The sequence below is a fragment of the Macaca fascicularis genome, chromosome 4 (assembly GCF_037993035.2).
Source record: "Macaca fascicularis isolate 582-1 chromosome 4, T2T-MFA8v1.1".
NCBI lineage: Eukaryota > Metazoa > Chordata > Mammalia > Primates > Cercopithecidae > Macaca > Macaca fascicularis.
In genome coordinates this window covers 168,022,658-168,047,703 of record NC_088378.1, presented here as the reverse complement: position 1 = coordinate 168,047,703, position 25,046 = coordinate 168,022,658, and the positions used below count along the sequence as shown (strand labels likewise).

The 25,046-nt window shown below is 42.3% G+C and overlaps 1 protein-coding gene and 2 long non-coding RNA genes across 10 annotated transcripts in view; 2 read left to right on the top strand and 1 right to left on the bottom strand.

Moving 5' to 3' along the window:
* Positions 1–3,830: 3,830 nt before the first annotated feature.
* On the bottom strand, positions 3,831–12,537 carry RPP40 (ribonuclease P/MRP subunit p40). Of its 2 annotated transcripts, XM_005554129.4 has the most exons (8): positions 12,359–12,537; positions 10,869–11,013; positions 9,517–9,585; positions 8,763–8,858; positions 7,663–7,788; positions 4,993–5,191; positions 4,726–4,860; positions 3,831–4,060 (listed from the first exon to the last, which is right to left on the bottom strand). In XM_005554129.4, exons 1-8 carry the CDS (start codon positions 12,479–12,481, stop codon positions 3,862–3,864), a joined length of 1,092 nt encoding a protein of 363 aa, XP_005554186.3. In that variant the 5' UTR covers positions 12,482–12,537; the 3' UTR covers positions 3,831–3,861. The 2 variants fall into 2 exon arrangements, with proteins under 2 accessions (XP_005554186.3, XP_073895007.1); XM_074038906.1 differs by lacking the exons at positions 10,869–11,013; positions 12,359–12,537 and adding an exon at positions 10,494–10,794.
* Positions 12,289–25,046, top strand: part of LOC107129643 (uncharacterized) — a 48,424-nt gene continuing 35,666 nt past the window's right edge. For all 7 annotated transcript variants that reach the window (XR_012434272.1, XR_012434274.1, XR_012434273.1 and 4 more), the window contains exons 1-2: positions 12,289–12,438; positions 21,129–23,481. This is a non-coding gene — a long non-coding RNA (uncharacterized lncRNA). The remainder of the gene's footprint in view (positions 12,439–21,128; positions 23,482–25,046) is intronic.
* LOC141410177 (uncharacterized) lies at positions 13,178–20,705 on the top strand. Its single transcript, XR_012434276.1, has 2 exons — positions 13,178–13,855; positions 17,246–20,705. It is a non-coding gene; the product is annotated as an uncharacterized lncRNA (long non-coding RNA).

The window sequence follows — 25,046 nt, the reverse complement described above, 5'->3', positions numbered from 1 at the left end:
GCTATTGATTTCTAATTTAATTCCACCATGGCCAGACAATATACTTCATGTGACAAATCTTTTGAATTTGAGACTTTTTAAATGGTCTATAATGTAGTCCATCTCTATAAACGTTCCATATGTACTTGAGAAAAACTTAATCCTTCTACATTTTACATTCCTTTTTACAAAAACTTTTCCTTTTACATATATTATAAATCCGATACTATTATTTTAACTCAAACAACTAAAAATTTTTCTCAAGTTATTTCTCAGAAACAAAATTGAGTTGTTTCTCAATTTTCTCAGGAAAAATTTTCTGCGGTTGTAAGATACAATGTTCTAAAAATATCAGTCGGGTCAAGTAGATTGATAGAATTGTTGAAGTCTACTTTATTCTTGTTGATTTCCTGCCTACTTGTTCTGTCAATTATTGAGGGTTGGGTATTAATGTCTGATAATAGTGGATTGATCTATGTCTCCTTGAAGTTCTACTTGTTCTTGCTTCATGTGTTTTGAAGCTTTGTTATGAGGTGTGTGTTATAAGTATGAAATAACTTCCTGTGATTCTGGGTGATATGGCTTGGGTCTGTGTCCCTGCCTAAATCTCATGTCAAATCGTAATCCCCAGTGTTGGAGGTGGGGCCTGGTGGGTGACTGGATCATGCGGGTGGGTTCCCCCATTTAGTGCTCTTCTCATGATAGAATTCTGACAAGATCTGGTTGTTTAAAAGTGTGTGGTACTTCCCTGACCCGTCCCTCCTGCTATGGCCATGCTTCTCTTTCACTTTCCGCCATGACTGAGTTTTCCTGAGGCCTCCCCAGAAGTCAAGTGGATGCCCACCGTGCTTCCCACACAGCCTGCAGAAATGTGAGCCAATTAGGCCGGGTGCGGCGGCCCATGCTTGTAATCCCAGCACTTTGGGACACTGAGGTGGGCGGATCACGAGGTCAGGAGTTCGAGACCAGCCTGGCCAATATGGTGAAACCCCGTCTCTACTAAAAAAAAAAAAAAATTGAACAAACAAACAAAAAAACTAGCCGGGCGTGGTGGTGCATGTCTGTAATTCCAGCTACTCAAGAGGCTGAGGCAGCAGAATCACCTGAACCCAGGAGGTGGAGGTTGCAGTGAGCGGAGATTGTGTCACTGCAGTCCATCCTGGGCAACAGAGGGAGGTTCTATCTCAAAAAAAAAAAAAAAAAAAAAAAAAAAAGAAATATGAGCCAATTAAACCTCTTTTGTTTATAAGCTACCCACTCTCAGATATTTCTTTATGGCAGTATGAGAATGGACTAATATGCTTGGAATTACTTTTTGCTCTATTTTGATTAATATAGCCACTTTAATTTTCATGTAACTAGTGTTAGCATATCTTTTTTCCCATCCTTTAAGTATTTGTATCTTTCTATTTAAAGTACATTTCTTGTAGACAGAATATAATTGGGTCATGTGTTTTCAATCCAGTCTGAAAATCTATGCCTTTTAATTGGGGTGTTTACACTATTCACATTTAATGTGATTTTTGATACAGTTAGGTTGAGTCTTTCATCTTGCTATTTGTCTTCTATTCATCCTATCTGGTCTTTATTCCCTTTTACCTCTTTTTCTGTCTTTTTGATGAATCAAGTTTTAAAAATAATTCCATTTTATCTTTTGATAGTTTAATAGGTATGATTTTTTGGTATGTCATTTTAGCAGCTGCTTTAGCACACATCTGTAACTTATCGCACTCTATCTTCAAATGGTAGCATGTCACTTTGTGCATAAGAACTTTACAATAGCAATGATTCTCCTCTCCTGGTCTTTAAGCTATTGTGGTCATCCATTCTACTTTTACACATATAAATCCCACACTATGACTTTCATTTAAACAACTGTCTTTTAAAGAGGTTTAAATAATAAATCCTACATTTACCCATGTTCTTACTATTTTCAGTGTTCTTCATTTCCTTCAGAAGGCAGGCATTTTCCTTATGCCCAAAGGACATCCTTTAACTTTTCTTGTAGTGCAGATATATGGATGACAGTCTTTCAGCTTTTGCAAATTTGAAAAGATCTTAATTTCTTCATATCCATTATTCTATTTTCAGTGGCATCTAGTCTGCTGTTAAACCAACGAGTGGAACTTGCAATTTCAATTATATTTTTCATTCCTAGATTTGTTTGGCACTTTTTACAATCTGCTTCATTGTTTTTATGCCTATGCCATTTAACCCCCCTTATTTCTGTAAGTATAAAGCACACTTTATGGATGTGCTTGCTAACTTAACATCTTAAGTCTTTCTAAGACTTAGTGGCCTTCTTCTGCCCCTTGTTTCTGCTGGTTCTTGCCTATTTTACGTTGTGATTTTTTTTCTATGAACTTATATTCCTTGAAACTCTCCGAGTTTCTCCAAAGACAATCTGTTTTGCTTCTGCCAGTTACCTGTAAGGCACTAAAATCCTGTTATCACTTGAAATTTCCAGCTTGACATTTTTTTTTTTTTTTTTGAGATGGAGTCTCGCTCTGTCACCGGGGCTGGAGTGCAGTGGCTGGATCTCAGCTCACTGCAAGCTCCGCCTCCCGGGTTCACGCCATTCTCCTGCCCCAGCCTCCCGAGTAGCTGGGACTACAGGCACCCACCACCGCGCCCGGCTAGTTTTTTGTATTTTTTAGTAGAGACGGGGTTTCACTGCATTAGCCAGGATGGTCTCGATCTCCTGACCTCGTGATCCACCCGTCCCGGCCTCCCAAAGTGCTGGGCAGCTTGAGATTTAAGACTACCCAGGTTGAGCAAACAAACCACCCTAAAAACTGCCTGTGGTTGTATATAGGCTCTCAAGTAAGATGTCTTCCCCCAGGACAGAAATCTTCCTTGCTGTTCCCAGGGGTTGGGGGTATGGGTGAAGCAGATGGATTTATTCCTAGTTCACCCCTACATTACATCTATCCTTTTGGTGTCTCACTTTATGAGGTCTCCTCTTAGTTTTCCTCCCTTGGGCAGGCCCTGAGCTTTGTGTGCGGTTCTGCAGCCCCTTCCCACCCCAGGCTATGAGAAGAAAAATTCAATTTGACATTTGGCAGATGCACTAAGGCTGAAAAGTGGCATCAGTACGTCCCTTACTTCTTTGGGTTTCTGCTTCCATTTACACACACACACACACACAAAATTCTTTTTGTCTTTGAGAACTCTTATTTTGCAGCTCTTACTTTTTACATTTAAAAAATGGTTCTTCATATGTATTCTAAAGTTTTAGTTGTTTTCAACTGGTCCTTATCAGCCTTACTGCTGGAAATAAAATTCTTTCAACCTGTTCTATAACAATTGACAGTATCCACTGATTCCTCTCTGATCCAGAGGCATTAGCGTGAGAACACACTTAGGAACTAGGCTGGCCTGAGATCAAGTCTCAGGTCCACTAGCACTGTAACTTCGGTAGCGTATTTACACACTGTGCCTCAGCTTCCTCAAAGGGTTGGTGTGAGAATCTAACATGGTAACATATAAACAGCACTTAACAACAGGGACTGGCCCTGGTAAGGATAAGATTTCTTTTTATTATCTGAAAAAGTTGTAATGAGCAAAATATATCTCACCTAATGGGGTGAGATGGGGACCAATACCCCCTGGTCCTTGGACATCCTGGCCCAGTCTACCACGTAGTAACCACGACCTTGTGCTTATGTTGACAGAGAGAAATCAACTATGAGCTATTCATTGGACAGCAGGCCCTGCCGCCATCACAGATGGGGCCCAGGTGCAGCGCAGGATGCTAGCAAATGCTGATCTGAGAAACGTCACCATCACACAAGCCTGAGTGGCACACACAGACCTTTTACCATTAAGAAATCTGAAAGCAAGCATAAACGTAGGCAAACATGATTTTTAATTTTGTAATTTTTATGGTGGACAGTGATCATTCGCCCCAACAGCCATCTGAAGCCAATAGTCCTGATTATTAAAAATCACAAAGTTATATAAATGTTCTCCTCCTTTCCAAAAACCATGTTCATTTTTTCCCCAAGAAACAGGGCTGTCTGCAAAGCCTTGAACGGACAATGTAACCCATGGAGCTAACTTCAGTTCATCAAAGTAGTGACTGAAAAAAAGGTAATTGTTAAACAGGGAGAGTTAGGAATGTCTGATTTTTAAAAAATTTATTCAGGATAAGTAGTATTTCTGATACTCTAATAAAGCTTAGATCTTAGCTTTAATTTATGAAAATCAAGAAGTGTGTGATCAATTCCTGATGTCACACTGTGAATTCCATAAGGGTTAACTAATATACAACACACAAAACAAACCTCAGCTGTTCCCACCCTCATTCTGGGAGGTCTTTAAGAGGAAAAGAACCCAAAACAAAAAACCCCACAGGCGTTTAAGGATAGTTTTCCTCCTATTAAGAGTACTGTTCTCAGAGTCTCAGTTAACTGAAACGTTGAAGGATAATTCACCAGAGTTTTCATATCCAGCCTTCTGGTTGAAGAAGATCAAAGTACTAAACCAATAAATGTGAAAAGGGATGTTGGGCTTAAAAAGGAAAACCTTCAAGACTTAAATCTGACATTTTAAAAGGGAAGATTCAGAAGATATGCTTACTAAATAGGATTATACTCAATGTACAGTCTTTGCAATAGGGGATTTGAGTTTCCTTTCAATGTACATTTTATTTATATACTACCTCCCAAAATGAAAAATCTACACTATTTTACATACTGTTCTATATAGCAACGATGAGCGATATAAAAGGCAAAGAGTTCTCACCAGAGATGTTCCAATAGGAGACAGATCTTCTCTGGAAGTATGAAGCCAGTGATTGTACACAAATAAGCTTTTGCCACCACCGTGCTTGGCTGAGGACAGCAATAGGTTGATATGAAATTATTAGGCTCATTATTTCTGTCACCAAAAAAAAAAGAGAGAGATAACACATTGATATCCATCACATGATCCCTTCCAAAGTCTTAAACTCGTATTAAAAACAAGCAGCAGGCCAGAGCCCTAGAAGACACAGGGAGTCCAGATACCCACAGGCTGACATTACTGAAGACGGCGCCAAGCCAGTCGAAGAGCTCCAGAGCCTGGCAGGACACCTCCGGCGCTCCCTCGAGCTCACTGCTCTGCAGCACCGGGCACTGGAGACCTCTCACTGTACTCAGCGCTACTTTTGGCTGATGCTCCTGAATTTGGTACTTGGAAAAATATGACATCATTGTTGATTCTTCCGAACCTTAAAAACACACCATACAAAGCCATTTGAATCCATTTGACCATCGTAAGCAAGTTTAGTGAATCCCGGAACCCATCCATTCCCATTTGAGTGGCAAGATTAAGTAAGATGGAAGCTGTGCAGCGCTGCATTCAAATTAAAATCATTTAAAGCTGCTTTCAGCTCCTTTTGCCCAAGTTCTGTAAATGTTCATCTTTTTTCACACTTTTCCTGGAAAAGCAGAATAGTTTCTGATCAGACCCAAACTAGTTTCATCGTGTGTGCTAATAAAAAATTTCAACTTCACACTTAAAACCAAAAGCATTCCTAATGTATGAATAACATTTGTGAACTCCAGAGAGAAGCAGCTTATCTGCACAATCTCTATTAAAGAAAAATAAGAGAAACTGAATGGTGATGGAACCTCATCCAAACTTGACTCTGAAAACCCAGTAAAATCCAGTGTATCTTTTCAGGGATGTTTGTGTAGCCAATGGCCTTGGAAGATAGAGATGGTACTCCCTCCACAGCAAAGGGCAGGCTTGTTTACTGTCCAGTATAATAGAAATAATGTCACCCTCCCTCTCTCCAGGCAGAGATCAGCAGGCTTACTGCCCCTTACAAAGGACTGGAGTTCTTAAACTCCAGGTTCCTCTCCTGTAATGCAACCTACTGCATGTGCCAGCATCGCTTGGTGTCACTCTGGCAAATGGGACTTGGTGAACTGGTGCAAACGGTGATATTCGGTGTGATGGTTAATTTTAGGTGTCAACCTGACTGGATAAAGGGTTATCTAGATGGCTGGGAAAGCATTATTTCTAGGTGTGTCTGTGAGGGTGTTTCTGGGGGAGACTGGCATGTGAGTGGGAAGACTGAGTGGGAAGATCTGCCCTCACTGTGGGCGCACCATCTACCCGGCTGGGGCATCAGACAGAACAAAAAGGCAGAGGAAAAGTGAATGCGCTGTCCCTTGCAGCTGGGACTCCCTTCTTCCCCTGCCCTTGGATAGCAGAACTTTAGGTTCTCTAGCCTTTGGACTCTGGGGCTTGCACCAGCAGATTCACAGATTGTCAGGCTTCCGCCTTGGACTGAGAATTACACCGTCTTCTTTCCTGATTCTCAGGCCTTCATATTTGGACTGAGCCATGCTACCAGCATCCCTGGGTCTCCCACTTGCAGACAGCCTGTCATGGAACTCCTCAGCCTCCACAGTTGTGTGATCAATTCCCCTAATATCCATCTATCCATCCATCCATCCACCCACCCACCCACCCACCCACCCATCCATCCATCCATCCATCCACCCACCCACCCATCCATCCATCCATCCATCCATCCATCCATCATCCATCCATCCATCATCCACCCATCCATCATCCACCCATCCATCCATCCATCCATCCATCATCCATCCATCCATCCATCCATCCATCCATCCATCATCCATCCATCCATCCATCCATCCATCCATCCAATTGGTCCCTTCTCTCCGGAGAACCCTGACTGATATATTCTGGCTACGGCTATTCCTCTGAGGATTAAGTCCTGTGTCTCTGACCCAGGGCTCGTGTGTCTTCTGCCAGCATCCCTGAGAACGTGGCAGGCTATCTTGTTAGCCTGCAAGTATGAGGAAATCTCAGACCTTTCACAATTCCTGACAAATCCTTAAAGCAGGAGCTTTAGGAACAGGGAGCTATTCGGAGCCCAATGTCTGGATGATCCGCATAGAAGACTTTACGCAACGGAAACTTCAATAAGCCTTTCTGCTCCCTTTTCTATACCATAGGAGAGGCACCGAAGGCCAGACCTAGGGCTCACGGGAGCAACTTGGAGCACCCAGTGACCAGACACCTCCCACGAGGAGCAGACAGATGGGTCTATTTCTAAAACAGACCACCATGCTTCCCATCCTCCAAAAGAGAGTACTACACCCTAATTCCTGATGACTTGATCCATTATGACCTTGGCCAAAGATACACTTCTGAAAGCAGCAACATACATGGCCGTTTTCGGCAGATGACACTGTGTGGTGAATAGCAAACTTCGAACTAAATTTAGTGTCCTAATCAATTAAAAGTTATTACAAATTAATCTGACATTTAATGGTAGGTCTGAGTTAGTGCCCTGTGATAATAAATAAGCAGATTGTGTATATAACTATAAAAACATTATAGTCAAGACTGTTCAAGGTAAGCTGGAGAGAGGAAAGGGGAGAAATAGATAAAATTTAGCTGCTCTAAAGCCACTCTCAAGATCTCTGGATTTATGTATAACCCAAAAAGACTCAGGCAGAAAGGCCTGCATGCCTAGACAATCCTGAACAATGGTTTGCAGAGATGTCAGAAGGGCTAATTTCCTTAATACTATTTTTATATATATATACAATATTCCTTGACTATAAGAGTGAATCACCATTCAATCCTCCATTACTCCTCTTTAATTAACAATTAATTTCAAAATCACTGTATGATTACATAATTGTTTCTTCATACCTGTATTATGCCAAGCCAAAAGAAAATCAAATTTCAATGGTTTCTTTTCTTTGAAGGACCAAGATATTCTTTCATACTTCTTAGAATCCAAGTTTAAGGATAATTCCATCAAATCAATTGAAACAACTTTAAAAATGAAAAAAAGAATATATATTTCATTCATATACATACAGCTTATACTATGGAAAAAGTGTTGTATTTTTAAAAACCAGAATTTTGGGAAATTTTATGGATAGTAAAATTATTTTATTCTTCTTCCACTCCCTTCGGTTTGCCAAATAAAAAAGATCCCTTTGGTGGGCACTTCTAACCTTGAGAGCTAACAGAAACAGACATTTTAAATTTATATATTTCCTAGGTCAAAGACCAAAGGCAGAGGACCTTGAGAGGTCAGGTTTCATCTACTAATGGATGTGGCAGCCTTAGCTATTGATGTTCGAGCCAGACACTGTCAGCAAAAGATCTCTTCACTCCTGGGTGAATTTCTACTAGTAATCATAAAGACCTGGGGAAGCCAAAGGAAATTCTTCATTATAATAAGCAGACTCCTATCTTGGGTTCAGTACTTCGAATTTTTTTTTTTTTTTGATATGGAGTCTCACTCTGTCACCAGGCTGAAGTGCAGTGATTGTGATCTTGGCTCACTGCAACCTCCTCCTCCTGGGTTCAAGCGATTCTCCTGCCTCAGCCTCCCGAGTAGCTGGGAGTACAGGCGCCCGCCACGATGCCCGGCTAATTTTTGTATTTTTAGCAGAGACAGGGTTTCTCCATGTTGGCCAGGATGGTCTCAATCTCTTGCCCTCATGATCCGCCTGCCTAGGCTTCCCAAATTACTTTGAATGTTTAACCCAAAACATATATATTTAATTGACCAGTCCAAGTCTACGATCTTTATCAAACGCATCTACAGCTGAAAAGAAATGAACTTAAAAGCATCATCCTATCCTCTGTGAAGCTTAAGTCAGAAGTTTGGTAGATTTTTTTAAAAAGCCACATTTTTCTGAACAAAGAGATTAGAGGCAATTCAAACATTTAAATTTAAATTGCCACAAGAAGATTACAGACTTCTTAGAAACAGATGGAGCACACATGATACTTACTAAATTTCATAATTTTTCTACCAGAAAACTGAGATGGATGACCCTGAAGTCCAGTTTCTTCATAAGTGTCTTTATCCAGTGACAAAATTAATTTCCCTACAAATCAAATAATAACTTGCGTAAGAGATACCAAAAATAGAACTTATGCTGTCTGACTAAAAGAAAGCAAAGCAAATTGAGCAGTTAGATATTGATGTACCAAACTGCATACAAGGATCTTATTTATATCACAAGAATATTTATATGTATACATGTCTTATAACACAGATATTATTTATACATTATACATCCAAGGATATTATTCATAATAATGAAATTAGAAATAATCTGATTTTCTACTAAAGATGAAATAAATAAGTCATGGTATACTCATTCTTTTGAATATCTTCTTCTTTTTTTTTAGACAGAGTCTCACTCTGTCACCCAGGCTGGAGTGCAGTGGCACGATCTTGGCTCACTGCACCCTCCGCCTCCTGGGTTCAAGTGATTATCCTGCCTCAGCCTCCCAAGCTGGGACTACAGGCATGCGCCACTACGCTGGCTAATTTTTGTATTTTTAGTAGAGGCAGGGTTTCACCATGTTGGCCAAGCAGGTCTTGAACTCCTGACCTCAGGTGATCCATCTGCTTTGGCATCCCAAAGTGCAGGGATTATAGGCGTGAGCCACCGTGCCTGGCTTTTTTTTTTTTTTTTTTTTTTACAGTAGGCATTTTTTTTTTTAACAATTAAAGAAAGATGAAAAAATAAGCGTTACCATTTGGTAGCAGGGCAACTGTATTATCTTCATCAATATTTGTATTGCATGTTAGTGCATAGCAAGAACCTGTAAGAGAAAGTCCAGAGGAAAAATTTAAAAGAAGAAATTACACCTGCAAGATGTTAGTGGATTATTTTCACAAGATAACCTGTCTTCCAGGTAATTAAAGGTCAGTTTCTACCACTGCTCCAGTTCATTCAATAAACCAAACATCTGCCAAAGGTAAGCTGGAGCATGCAGAAGACCAAGCTCCAGCTAGTTCACTCCCCGACCAAGGGCCTATTTGTGCAAGTGTACTATCATCAAGCAAAAAATTGACTCAGAATGGAATGTGACCTTTGGGGATGCATGGAGAGGGGTACAAAGTAGAATTGTAGATAAACATACACATCTTAGAGGCAGAGTTCCGGGTTAAGATTCAAAAGCTACTCAACCTCTCCAAGCCTCAGTTTCCTCACCTGTTAAATGAGGATCATAGGCCTGCTTCATAACATTGTTGCAAGGGTTAAATTTGGTAAGATATTGAACAGTGCCTGCTACAGCTAGTGTCCATGTAATTGACAGAGTGGTGTCAGACCTCAAAATAGATGAAAGGAATAATGGTGATGAGACCTGACAAGACGCCCAGCTCGTAAGTAGCCCCAGCAGTGTCAGAATGAGAGGAGCTACTGGTAACTAGAATTCTTCGTATCTTCACTGGAGAGGACACATGTGGGGGCTAGCACAAGATAAGCATGTGGCCACTGTACAGGTGACTCACGTATGTGGGTGGAATCCCTAAATACCCTTTGAAATAGTTTCAAACAAACGGCTCCCAGGAAACAACTGAAACAAACCAGTCCAACCCAGCAGATGTGGGTGGAAATGGGGTGCGCAGAGAGGGGTTATGGCTACAAAATCTAAGCAGAGGACACTGGACCCCAACGAGCACTCTGCTCTGTGAACAGTAGCTGTGGCTGCATCTGGAGACCAACCCTCTGAGGCAGCTGCTGTGGGGCTGCTCACAGCACAGGGTCTTCGCAGCCACTTCCTCGAAAGCAGTGCATCTGAACACAGACTGCAAGTCTGTCCTCTCCATCAATCCTCATTTTAAGGGGATGGATACCCTCATGTTACAACGTCCCCATCCAACACTTGTGGGCAATTGCAATCAGAAACCACCACCTAAAGAGGGCACAAGAAAGAACAGGATGAGAACGGGGGGCGGGGGGTAGTGCATGTGTGCACCTGACCACACAGACTATCCCACAGGCCCTGTTCAAAACAAAATAACAGCCCCAGCATTGTGATGTGGTCTACCTACACTTCCTCATCTTGCCTTGTTTAAAGCCATTTCAGGTTTTTCTTACCTTTCTTTATAAAGGTACTGATGAATTCGGGTGTAATTAATTCATGAAGAGGTAAATTCTTCACAAAGTAATAGGGTCCAGTTTGCATGACCAGATTTTTCAGTTCTTCCGATAGTATCCCACATTCAGGAATGAGAAATGAAACCTATTGGAATGTGTAATACAAACAAGGTCTTACTTCCATGAAGATGAACACCCAGGTTTTTAGGAATGAAATAAGATCATGAAAGTTGTTATTTCTCCACGAGTTTCACCGGAATATAAAAACACAGGCAACAAAACTCTCACGTTAACTTACCTATCTCAGGCAAAGAGAAATCTGACTACTCAAGTTTTTCATTTCTGCATTCAAACGTACAGTACAGGAAGGGGACTGAATAGAATACTTTTAATGGAAAACTCTTGCTTGCATTTTATCTTTTGCAAATTAGCAATACTGTATATTTTATGTCCTATTCCTTTCACCATTTTCAAGGAAATATAGTATAATTGAATATCCCTTGATTTGTTTACCCTGGTGTTATCCTGGAAGGAAATGAACTGTCTGTCGGGGCATAAGGAATTAATTTATGGATATCCAATTACTAAGAAGCTGTGTGCAAGCAATGGCGCTCCTGTATGTTTCCAATTTCGAGAGAGAAAAGTGCAACAGGCGAGTTAAGGTATACATCCCTGGCTGCTGTGATGAGCTTTCCATCCAAAATAGGTGTTAAAAACCGGACAGGCTTCAAATGTTGCCACACTGTAAAAGTCATCACGGTCCCAAGGCTCAAACACTAGCCTGTCCTGACTGATCAGGTCACCACTTAAATCTCTGAGACACTGCTCAGTCAAACCTGAGTTATTAAGCTGAACCATTTAAAGTGTAAAATGTTTAATCCCCCATTATAAGGTTGGTTTCTTAAAGTTTCTAGATATCACATTAGTTCCCACAACCAATTTAGAAAATCAGGTAGCTTCCTGGGCCGAGCCTAGGCAGAATGCTCCGGAGAAATCCACAGGTACGCAGGTGGTGCAGGTGGGAGAGAGATCCAAGCTGGGGAGAGAGGCGGTGGTGGGGACGAGGCGCGAGACCCGCCCTGATTTGGGGAAAAAGCGAGGTGCACGTGGCTGCCCGGCAGCTACACATCGCAGCCGTCACACCGTCGTAACTCTCCGGTCCCGGCCCTAAACCTCGAATCCCTCCCTGGACCCCCTCCCAGTTAGGCGGGTTGACCCGAGTGAGCAGCCAGAACGCCCTGGACACAGCTCCCTCCACACTGGGTGCCGACCCCACGCCCTACCTATCCTGGGAGTTGTAGTCCTGCAGCCCTGCAGACCACTGGCCTACAGTAGTTAAGAGACTACAACTTCCAGCAAGCCAGGCGAGGGCCCCCGCCCCTCCGCGCACCGCCGGCGGCCCCGCCCCGCGAAGCCTAGCACTCTCCCTAAACCTCTCTCGCACGCAGCGATTGAGCACGGCCCGAAAAGCCGAGGACAACCGGACTCACCCTGTAGTTATAGTAGTGCGTCTGCACAAGATGCCGGTGGCGCGACTTGCGGTTGCCGAAGTTGGATTTCTCGCAAACCAGTAAGTGCCGCGGCGCCTCCCGAAGCCGGCGCAGCGTGGCCATGCGCTCCTGGGTTCCTGGTCCTCCCGGCCTTCGCTGGCAGGGCAGGCCCCGCCCCTTCCCCGCCCCGCCCCGCCCCTTCCCTCCGGCCGCGTACCCGCCGCTGTGCGCCCCTGGTGGCGGTGGAGTAGGGCTGGCGGCGCCGGGCGGCTGAGACGTTCTTACACCCCACGCAGCAGGCAGCTCCCTGGTGGATGTCTGAAAATGTAAATTCACTGCCTCAAGTGGAAATATCCAGTCGCTGGGAACCTGGCTCTTGCCTTTTCAACGCCACCTTTCCTCCGTCCTCGCCATCCCTCGGAATTGCCCTAAACCCTCTATGGGCCCCGCCTCGGAGCGTCCCTTGGACCCCGGCCTGGCGCCGGCACATACCTCGGTCAGGTCCTTCAGAGGGACCGCTTCCTGCCACCCATATGAAAGGAAAACATCGCATGGAAAGGCCCAGTTCCTTTAGTGTGTGGTCAAGAAATGTAGCCGCACAGTTAAGTAACCCCCTAAGGTGCTTTGGGGGTCCACACGCAGCTGCTTTTCTGACTTCTCACGCTGTTTGCTTCACAGGACTCTGTTACCCACTGGGGACCTCTTGGCCATTATTAACACAGGCCAACAGGACTAAAGGTTTGCCTCCGCCCTTCCCAAAACATCAGGGAGGTTTGTGCGAGACGGTAAAGCACAATTTTTGCCTTACAATAGGACTCCTTTGAAACTACTATTGATTTCCCTTTTCAATAGCCTTCAGAACCGCTTTTAACAATGTGTTGTTTCTGGGGGTTAATAGTGATAATTCTCCTAAGTCATTTTTCCGTTTAGTTTTTGTGTCACGGGCTTGGAGCGGTTAAGAGACTGCGGCTCCCAGCATGCGGTACGTTACTGATTCAGGGCAAAATCAAGTATGTTACTACATGCTTCTCAAACTGGAGAAGGCAGTCCACCCACTTTGGCCTCCCAGAGTGCTGGGATTACAGGCGTGAGTCACCACACTGGGTTGCAGTTAGTATTTGTGATGTTAGAAACTAAAGTGCTGGTAAACCTTGGAAAGAAAAATCTTGTGGTCTCTGAGAGCTTCAAATTTAATCTTGGCCTCATTCCCTAATCACATCGGAAGAAGAGAATCTGTGAAAAATGGAAGTGATCAAAGGACGATGGGGTCCCAGGAGAGGGAAATCTCATGCCTTCTGATCTATTCACAGCTTTGACCTGCAGACCTTAGATATAGGAGGAATAGACTAAAAACAAACTGTCACTGTTGTTACTGTTTTGGAGATGGGGTCTCACTCTATAGCTCAGGATGGAGTGCAGTCTCAGTTCACTGCGACCTCTGCTTCCCAGGTTCAAGTGATCTTCCCACCTTAGCCTCCTGAGTATCTGGGACTACAGGTGTGTGCCACCACACCCAGCTAATTTTTGTATTTTTTGTAGAGATTGGGTCTCTCTATGTTTCCCAGGCTGGTCTTGAACTCCTGGACTCAAGTGATCATCCACCTCAGCCTCCAAAAGTGCTGGGATTAGAGGCACGAGCCACTGCATCTGGGAAAGCAAATTTCTTATTTTGCAGTTTGGCCTTGGGGCCTGAGTGCCAGGCTATGATTGTCTGTTTCCTCTTTGGAGTGGGGAAATGTGTGAGTTGAAGCACCAGTCGCATACACACATATCTATATGCATTTCTGTACAACCCAAGAGATCCAACTTTAATAGGGGGAAAAGGAAATCAGAATGTAGAGGCGGCCTGCTGTTTACCAGTAACTTGTAATCAACATGTCATTGAGTCCCATCTGCAATGGGTGTGTGTATGAGTTAGCTATTGCTGCATAACAAACCATCCCAAAACTTAATTAGCTTATAATTGAGCTGGTTAGCAATTTAGGCTGGGCTCAGCTAGGCCATTCCTCTGGTCTCAGCTCAGCTCCATGTGTGTGGTGTGTGTAGTGTGTGTGTGTTTTGCTCTGCTTCTGGGGGTGAGCTGGCTGTCAACTGGGGTACCTTGGTTCTCCTGCTTATGGTATCCCTTCCTCCAGCAGGCTAACATGGGCTTGTTCTCATGGAGATGAAAGCATTCTGAAAGAAAAAGCAGAAGCATTCAAGATCTTTTGAGCCTAACCCTGAAACTAGCACACTGTCATACTCTCTGCATTCTGCTGGCCAGAGTAAATAAGGCCAGCCCAGATACAAGACTTGGGGAAACAAATTCTGTCTGTTTATGGGAGCAGCTATAAAATCTCATTGCAAAGGTCATAGATAGGGAAGTATGAAGAATTGTTCTTATTTTTTCAATCAGTATCATTATGCCTTTTCTTGCAGATGAGGTTTACCTAATTGTTCCAAATCAAATTCAAAACCTTGAAGTTACTGACTAGGTTGTAACTCAGTAGTATCTACTATACTTGACTCCAAAGCCCAGACACCTCTATAGACCACAGTACTCATACATCTCCCCTATTCCTTCAAGATTCTGGAGAGTGACACTTCTGTAAATGCCCATCTAGGGCTCTTCACTTATACCCATTGGGTATAATTCCCTCCAGAGAAAGCTGAACTGTCTTGGAAGAACTTAAAATAACTTAGGGAAACAGCTGAGGGCTGAGTTTAGAAATCAAGGCTCGTATTTTTAATTTCTAATTATAGGGGAAATTTGAAAACACATATAGTGCACTCCATATGTTTGCAAATTCTTTTCGTCCATTTTTAGTATTTGTAGGCTATTTATGATTTTCAAAGCAAGCTAAATCAAACGGTGCCTGAAACAACCTCTTACTCTGAAAAGCAAGCAACATAAAGATAGATCTGCTGAGAAGACATTTCCACCTGCTGCAATTTAGACAAACAGCTGACTGTGTATTGAAGCAGTCCTTTGATTTTCACAGGGCAAAGCTGTTTCCAAGACCCCAAACTGAGGAACTGCCATGGGGCACACATGGAAATCACACACAGCTAATGCATCCCTCACTCTGAACCAGTGGTCCATATCCATGGCTGCACATTAAAATCACCTGGGGAGCTTTTAAAATTCCCAAAACCCAAGTTACAACAGACCTATTAAGTTGGATTCCCTGGAGTGGGACCCAGGCAACGGTGTTGTTTAAAGCTCTCTATGTGGTTATATTGTATGGTCAAGGCTGAAAAGCCACTGCTTTAAACCAGCATCTTTTGATGAACTAGTTGCAAATAATTTCTCAAATAAATGTAAAATGTTCACTGCTGAATTGTAGGCTTTCAGTCTTTTTTTTTTTTTTTTGAGACGGAGTCTCACTCTGTCGCCCAGGCTGGAGTGCAGTGGCCGGATCTCAGCTCACTGCAAGCTCCGCCTCCCGGGTTCACGCCATTCTCCTGCCTCAGCCTCCCGAGTAGCTGGGACTACAGGCACCCACCACCTCGCCCGGCTAGTTTTTTTTTTTTTGTATTTTTTAGTAGAGATGGGGTTTCACCGTGTTAGCCAGGATGGTCTCCATCTCCTGACCTCGTGATCCGCCCGTCTCGGCCTCCCAAAGTGCTGGGATTACAGGCTTGAGCCACCGCGCCCGGCCTCGGCTTTCAGTCTTATCTGTGGTACCTACTTACTGTCTTTTTACAAACCAACCTCTGCTGCTTGTTTTGTTCCTGGTTCAACCCAGTTCCATGGGTATTGAAGGCATTTTATGTGCAGAAGAGTGTGGCAGGTGCCATGGCCTTGGTGAGCATCATTGTTGGGGAAGGACTTTGCTGGGAAAAAAAAATTGTATTATAAAAACTAAAAACCATGCCATTTACCAAACTGAGGCAAAAATACAAATATCTGGGTGGTCACCTGAGAGAACATGAATAGATACCTTGGAATTTTAATATCCGTCTGATGACACCATAAGTGAATGTATTCCACTTTTAAAAAAACTTCTGCTGTTATTCTCAGATATTGAGTTAGGATTTTTGTGTCAGCATGATGCTGGCTGGCCTCATCACTTGGGTTTGGAAGTGTTCTCTTCAATTTTTAAAAAGAGTTTGAAGACGATGGGTGTTCTCCATTAAAGGTTTGGTAGAATTCACCAGTGAAGCCAACAGGTTCAGGGCTGTTTGTTTTTGGTCAGGAGGTTTTTGATTACCCATTCAGTCCCCTTAATTTTGGATCTATTCAGATTTTGTGTTTCTTTGCAATTCAATATTTTGTGTCTCTAGGAATTTGCCCATTTTATCTAGGTTGTCCAGTTTGTTGGCATACGGTTGTTCATAGTGCAGTCTTATAACCCTTTTTATTTCTCTAGAATTGATAGTCATGTCCCCACTTTAATTTTGATTTTAGTAACTTGCTTCTTCTGTCCTTTTTTCTTAGTCAAACTAAAGGATTGTCAATTTTGTTAGTCTTCTTGAAGAACTGACTTTTGGGTTTGTTGATTTTCTTGTGTTTTTCTATTCTCCATTATTTATCTCTGCTCTAATCTTTACTATTTCCTCCTTCTGCTAACTTTGGATGTAGTTCTTTTTCTCATTTCTTAAGTTGTAAAGTTAGGGTGTTGATTTGAAATCTTTCTTCCTTTTTAATGTAATATAGCTATAAATGTCCCCCTTAGGATTGCTTTCGAAGTGTCTCAGAAGTTTTAGTATGCTGTTTTCATTTTCAGTGGTCTCTAGTACCTTCTAATTTCCCTTGATTTCTTCTTTGACCTGTGGTTGTTTAAGAATGTATTGCTCAATTTTTAAATTTTCCTTCTATTATTGATTTCTAACTTTGTCCTGTTGTGGTCAGGGAAGATACTATGTATGACAGCTATCTTTTTTTTTTTTCTTTCCCCAACACAGGGTCTCACTCTCTGTCACCCAGGCTGTAGTGCAGTGGCCCCATCTCGGCTCACCACAACCTCCACCTCTCGGGTTCAAGCGATTCTCCTGCCTCAGCCTCCCAAGTAGCTGGGATTACAGGTGCATGCCACCACACCCAGCTAATTTTTGTATTTTCAGTAGAGACGGGATTTCACCATGTTTGCCAGGACGGTCTCGAACTCCTGACCTCATGATCTGCCTGCGTTGGCCTCCCAAAGTGCTGGGATTATAGGTGTGAGCCACTGCCCCTGGCCTGATATCTGTCTTTTTAAGTCTATTGAGACTTAATCTGTGGTCCAACATATGCTCTATCCTGAAGTATGTTCCATGAGCACTTGAGAAAACTGTTCATTTTGTTGTTGTTGGGCAGAGTTTTCTGTATGTTTGTTAGGTCTGGTTGGTTTACGGTGTTTCATGTCTTCTATTTCCTTACTTATTTCTGCCTGATTATTCTGTCTGTTATTGGGTGGGATAGTGAAGTCTGCAATTGTAAAACTGCTTCTCCCTTCAGTCTGTCAATTTTTATTTCCTATATTTTGGTGGTATATAATCAGGTATGTAAATGTTTATAATTGTTATTTCTTCTTCCTATATTGAAACTTTTGTTAGATAATATGCTTCTTTTTTTAATTTTTAAAATTTAAAGTCTATTTTGTCTGATATAGTATAGCTTTTCATGATTTCTTTTTTTTTTTTTTTTCCTATTTGCATGGAATACCATTTTCTATCTTTTCACTTTCAACCTATTTGGTTGGAGGGACTTCTGTCGTTTTGCTATTTGTTTTCTATTATGTTGGTGCAAAAGTAATTGCAGTTTTGCCATTACTTTTATTTTTATTTTATTTATTTTATTTTATTTTTTTGAGATGGAGTCTCCCTCTGCGATCTCAGCTCACTGCAACCTCCCCTCCCGGGTTTAAGTGATCTCCTGCCTCAGCCTCCTGACTAGCTAGGATTACAGGCGCCTGCCATCAACCCCGGCTAGTATTTGTTTGTTTGTTTGTTTGGATTTTTGGTTTTTTTTTTGTTTTGTTTTGTTTTTTTGTTTGTTTGTTTGTTTTTTGAGACGGAGTCTCGCTCTGTTGCCCAGGCTGGAGTGCAGTGGCGCGATCTCGGCTCACTGCAAGCTCCGCCTCCTGGGTTTACGCCATTCTCCTGCCTCAGCCTCCTGAGTAGCTGGGACTACAGGTGCCCGCCATCGCGCCCGGCTAATTTTTTGTATTTTTAGTAGAGACGGGGTTTCACCGTGGTCTCGATCTCCTGACCTTGTGATCCGCCCACCTCGGCCTCCCAAAGTACTGGGATTACAGGCGTGAGCCACCGTGCCAGGCCTTTTTTTTTTTTTAGATGGAGTCTCGCTGTGTCACCAGGCTGGAGTGCAGTGGCACAATCTTGGCTTACTGCAACCTCCGCCTCCCGGGTTCAAGGGATTCTCCTGCCTCAGCCTCCCAAGTAGCTGGGACTACAGGTGTGCGCCACTACACCCAGCTAATTTTTGTATTTTCAGTAGAGACGGGGTTTCACCATGTTGGCAAGGATGGTCTCTCTCTCTTGACCCAGTGATCCACCTGCCACGGCCTCCCAAAGCTTTAGGATTACAGGCGTGAGCCACTGTGTCCAGCAGCCAGGCTAGTTTTTGTATTTTTAGTAGAGATGGGGTTTTCCCATGGTGGCCAGCCTGGTCTTGAACCTCTGACCTCAGGTGATCCACCCTCCTCAACCTCCCAAAGTGCTGGGACTGCAGGCGTGAGCACTGTGCCCAGCCTTTTGCTATTACTTTTAGTATATGCCTGAGAGCATTGTGTCCCACATTTCCCGCATTCCTGTCTTCTTTTGTATTTAGCTGACTTTTTTTGTGGTGAAAATTTTAATTTCCTTCTCTTTTTTGTTGGTATATATAGTTATCTTTTTTGCAGGGTGGAGGGGTGGTTACCACCGAGGGGATCACATTTAACATCTGAGTCTGTTCATTTAATTATTGCGTAGTATTTAATGATAGGAACATACTGCAAATTGTCCATTCTAGTCTTGATGGTCATCTTGTTTTTTTATTAATAAACTTTATTTTTTTAGGGCAATTTTAGGTTTACAGAAATATTGAGTAGAAAGTACACAGAATTCCCATGTAACCCTACCCCATACCAGTTTTATATTTTAGCCATTCTAACTAGGTGTGTAGTGGTATCTCATTGTTTTAATTTGCAGTTCCCTAATGCCATATGATGTTGGGCACTTTTTAATATGGTTATCTGTCATCTGTATATTTTCTTTGGTGCTGTGTCATTTGCAAATATTTTTCTCCCACTCTGTGGTGTGTCTGTTCATTCTCTTAATGGTGTCTTTCACAAAGGAGAAATTTTAATGCAGTCAAGCTTATCAATTTCTTTCTTTCTGGTGTTGTACTAAGAAGTCATTGCCAAACATAAGGTCATATATATTATTTCCTATGTTACATTTTAGGAGTTTTATAGTTTTGCATTTTTTATTTAGGTCTGAGATCCATTTTGAATTAATTTTTCTGAAAGATGTCTGTCTAGATTCGTTTTTTTTCTTTTCTGTGTTTTGTTGTTGTTGGTTTTATTGTTGTTGTTGTTTTTAGGCATGGGGATGTTTGGTTGGGCCAGCACCATTTGTTGGAAAAACTATCCTTTCTCCATTGAATTGCCTTTGTTTCTTTGTCAAAGATCAGTTGACTCTATTCGCGTAGGCCTGTTTCAGAGCTTTCTATTCTGTTCCATTGATCTGTTTTTCTGTTCTTTCACCAAATTGCCTTGCTATTTGGGGTCTTTTGTGGTGCCATTTGAATTTTAGAATTGTTTTGTCTATCTCTGTGAAGAATGCCATTGGGATTTTGAATAGGGATTGTACTAAATCTTTGCAATGTTGTATGGACATTTTAACAATATTGATTCTATCAATGAGCATGGGATAGCTTTCCATTTATTTGTGTCTTCTTCAGTTTCTTTCATCAATGTTTTATAATTTTCAGTGTATTGATCTTTCACCTCCATGTTAAATTTATTCCTAGGTATTTTTTATGCTATCGTAAATGGGATTGTTTTCTTGATTTATTTTTCAGCTAGGTCACTCTCTAGGTTTAGTATGTTAGTTTTGTATCCTGCAACTTTACTGAATTCATTTATTAGTTTTAACAGGTTTTTTCGAAGGAGTCTTTGGGGTTTTCCACATATATGATCATGTCATTTGCAAATAGATAATTTTACTTCAATGTGATTTGGATGTATTTTATTTCTTTTTCTTATATGATTACTCTTGATAGTATTTCTAGTACTCTATTGAATAGAAGTGAGTAGAGTGAGTATCCTTGCCTTGTACCAGATCGTAAATGAAAAACTTTCAGTTTCTCCCCATTGATTGTGATGTTAGCAGTTGGTTTTTTAATAAATGGCTTATGTTGAACTTTCCCTCTTTACCTAAACTGCTGAGAGTTTTTATTGAGAATGGTTGTTGAACTTTGTCAAATGCTTTTTCTGTGTTGATTGAGATAATCACATAGTTTTTGCCTTTCGATATGTTCATGTGGTGCATCACATTGATTTGCGTGTGCAAACCAGTTTTGAATGCCAGGGGTGAATCACACTTGGTCATAGTATATGATCTTTCTGATGTGTCGTTGAACTTGGTTGGCTAATATTTTATTGAGGATTTTTGTATCAAAGCCCATCAGAGACGTTGACTTATAGTCTCCTTTCCTTGTGGTGTCTTTGTCTGGCTTAGGTATCAAAGTGATGCTGGCTTTGTAAAATGTTTTAGGACGTATTCCCTCTAGCTTTATTTTTTTGAAAAATTTAAGAAGTTTTTTGTTTATTTTTGTTTTTGTTTTGTTTTGTTTTGTTTTGAGATGGAATCTCACTCTGTCACCCAGACTGGAGTGCAGTGGCAAGATCTTGGCTCACTGCAACCTCAGCCTCCTGGGATCAAGTGATTCTCTTGCCTCAGCCTCTCGAGTAGCTGGGATTACAGGTGTGCACCACCACACCCGGCTAATTTTTGTATTTTTAGTAGAGACGAGGATTCACCATGTTGGCCGGATTGGTCTCGAACTCCTGACCTCAAATGATCCACCCACCTTGGCTTCTCAAAGTGTTGGGATTACAGGTGTGAGCCACTGTGCCCGGCCAAGAAGTATTGTCATTAATTCTTTTTTGAAGGTTTGGTAGAATTTAGCTGTGAAGCTATCTGGTCCCAGGCTTTTCTTTTTTGGGAGACCTTAAATTATTACCTCATTCTTGTTTGGTATTTTCTTTTCAGGCTTTCTATTTCTTCTGATTCAACCTTGGTAAGTTGTCTTTTTCTAGGAATTTATTAGTTTCCTCTAGATTATCAAATTTACTGGCATATAATTGTTCACAGCAATCCTTTATGATGCTTTTTATTTCTTTTCTTTTCTTTCTTATTTTTATTTTTGAGACAGGGTCTTGCTCTGTCACCCAGGCTAAAGTGCAGTGGCGTGATGACAGCTCACTGCAGCCTTGACCTCCCAGCTTAAGTGGCCCTGCTGCCTCAGCCTCCTGAGTACCTGGGACTACAGGCATGTGCCACCACACCCGGCTTATTTTTGTATTTATTGTAGTGATAGGGTTTCACCATGTGACCTAGGCTGGGTCTTGACACCTGAGCTCAAGTAATCTGCCTGCCTCGGCCTCCCAAAGTGCTGGGATTACAGGTGGGAGCCACTGTGCCTGGTGATCCTTCTTACTCCTCAGACATCTATTGTAATGTCTCCATTTTCATATTTGATTTTACATATTTGAGTCTTCTCTCTTTTTTCCCTCAGTGTAGCTAAAGGTTTGTTGATTTTATTTATTTATTTATTTTTAAAAAACAACTGTTTTATTGACTTTTTTCCATGATTTTTCTGTAGTCTATTTGATTTATTTTTGTTCTGATCTTATTTCCTTTCTTCTGCTAACTTTGGGATTAGTTCTTTTTCTAGTTCCTTGAGACATAATGTTACACTGTTTGGGATCTTTCTTCTTTTTTAATGTAAGCACTTATTGTTATAAACTTCCTTCTTAAAACTGCTTTTGCTGAATCCTGTAGGTTTTGGTATGTTGTGTTTCTATCATTGTGTCAAGATTTTTTTTTAAATTGAGACAGAGTCTCACTCTGTTGCTTAGGCTAGAGTGCAGTGGTGCGATCTTGGCTCACTGCAAACTCTGCCTCCCAGGTTCAAGCGATTCTCCTGCTCAGTCTCCTGAGTAGTTGGGATTACAGGCATGCGCCAGGATGCCCAGCTAATTTCTGTATTTTTAGTAGAGACGAGGTTTCGCCATATTGGACAGGCTGGTCTCAAACTCCTGACCTCAAGTGTTCCTCCTGCCTCAACCTCCCAAAGTGGTGGGATTACAAGCATGAGCCATAGCACCTGGCCTGTGTCAAGATATTTTTACATTTCCATTTTGATTTCTTTTTTGACACTTTGATTGTTCAGGAGCATGTTGTTTAATTTCTACATATTTATGACTTTTCCAAAATTCCTCTTGTTTTAATTTTTAGTTTTATACCATTGTGGTCAGACACAATACTTGATATCATTTTTATCTTCTTAAATTTGTTAAGACTTGTTTGTGGCCTAATGTATGGTCTATCCTGGAGATATTTCTTATGTACTAATAGAAGAATGTATATTCTGCTGCAGTTGGATAAAAAATTATATATATATAATGTTAGGTCCATTTTGTATAAAGTGTAGTTCAATTTCAGTATTTCTGAGAGGTGAGGCCAACTGGACTTCCTGGGTTGAGTAGGGACTTGGGGAATTTTCCTGTCTTACAAGAGGATTGTAAACCACACCAATCAGCGTTCTGTATAACACACCAATCAGCACTCTATAAAACGCACCAATCAGCAGGATTCTAAAAGTAGCCAATCATGGGGAAGATTGAAAAAAGGGCACTCTGATAGGACAGAAGTGGAACACGGAAGAGGACAATAAGGAAATAAGAGCTGGCCACTTCAGCAGCAGCGGCAACCCGCTTGGGTACCCTTCCACACTGTGGAAGCTGTGTCTTTTCGCTCTTCACGATAAACCTTGCTACTGCTCATTCTTTGGGTCCATTCCACCTTTAAGAGCTGTAACACTCACTGCGAAGTTCCACGGCTCCATTCTTGAAGTCAGCGAGACCATGAACCCACCAGCAGGAACCAACTCTGGACACATCTTCGGGACTCGTCGAGGATATTGCCACGCGGTGAGTACCACTGGACCCCTTTCACTTGCTTTTCTGTCCTGTTTTTCCTTAGAATTCGGGGGCTAAATACCAGGCACCTGTCAGCCAGTTAAAAGTGACTGCCGGACTAAAGACACAGGTGTCAGCCTTTCTGGGAAAGGGCTCTCTAACAACCCCCAAACTTTTCGGAGTTGGGAGCATTGGTTTGCCTGGAACTAGCTTTCGCTTTTCCTGCACTTCTGGGCTGAGCCAAGGGTCAACAGAGAGGAAAGCCATTCAGCTCCAGGGTCCTGACAAAACGTTGGATGACCCTGCAGACTTGAGTGGAGCTCTCAAGCGAGACTCTCCCATCTATCCTATCTATCCTGACCCTTGTCTCCTGGGTCCTAATGCCTGTCAGACAAATTACCTCCTGCCTCTCTTCTCTGAGGCTAATCCTGCTTCTAAAAACCACTTCGTGTCCCTGGTGCTCTTCTAGTTTCTCTTATAAGGATGATTTCTAATTTAAATTTCCGACTCTGTTCCCTTCTTTAGGCACCTGGGCTCACCGACCAGAAAGAGCCAAATTCTTCAATGGGAAATAGGTGCCCTGGGGAACATAACTTTTGCCCAAAGCCCCGTCGGTGGGGTGGACTATCGGGAATTTTAGGATCCTTCCTCAGACTAGTAGGCCTAATGAAGGCTATTCCCAAAGCTAGGATATGGGGAGCCTCAGAAATTATAGACTCCAAAATTAGGGAGGATGCCCTTCCTATTCATATGAGAAGTGAGGACAAAAGGCATCACTGTCCCAACCCTGGAGATCCCTGCCCTTCCTTCACTCCATTTTGAGGCATATGATCTTTATATGACAAAAGTAAGCTCCCAATACCAACAGGATCAAACAATTAGGACTCTAACAGGTTTTCAAGAATGTGCTGGTAAGGGCCACTAAATCTGACCTTTCTCAGTCCTCTTTGTGGTCTAAGAGGAAAGGCAAGGGTGCAGGTTTTCGAGAATGCGTTGGTAAGGGCCACTAAATCCCACCCTCCTCAGTCCTCTTCGTGGTCTAGCAGGAAAACGAGCGTTTCCGCGGCTGCTTTGGTAAAAGCACAGCTATTCCGAACAGCAGGGTCAGGGGCCCTGGTGGGTTCTTGGGCAGAGGTGGAGTGGTGGGCCCTGATAAACAGACCAAAACCTGGCGCAGTTTTTTTTCTGTTTTAGATGGGAAACACTCAGGCATCAATAAGCTCACCCTTGAAATGCATCCTAAGCCATTGGGAGCAATTTGACCACAGCTTATTTTTTTCTGCATTACAGCCTGGCCCCCAATATTCTCTCTCTGATGGGGAAAAATGGCCACCTGAGGGAAGTGTAATTACAATAATATCCTGCAGCTTGAACTTTTCTGTAGGAGGTGAGGCAAACGGAGGAAATACCTTATGTCCAACCTTTCTTTTCATTGAAGGATAATCCACAACTATGCAAATCTTGCAATCCACATTCCACAGGAGGACCTCTCAGCTTACCCCCCGTATCCTAGCCTCCCGAAAGCTCCCTTTTATAAATTAATCATGAGCCTCCTCTAATCTCCCCCACCCAGAAGG

Coding starts and splice junctions, on each gene's coding strand:
- RPP40 (XM_005554129.4), bottom strand. CDS start 12,481: ATGGCCACGCTGCGCCGGCTTCGGGAGGCGCCGCGGCACTTACTGGTT. Junction 9,586..10,868: donor CAGTACCTTTATAAAGAAAG/GTAAGAAAAACC, acceptor TTTCTCTTACAG/GTTCTTGCTATGCACTAACA. Junction 4,861..4,992: donor GTCTTCAGTAATGTCAGCCT/GTGGGTATCTGG, acceptor TTTTGGTGACAG/AAATAATGAGCCTAATAATT.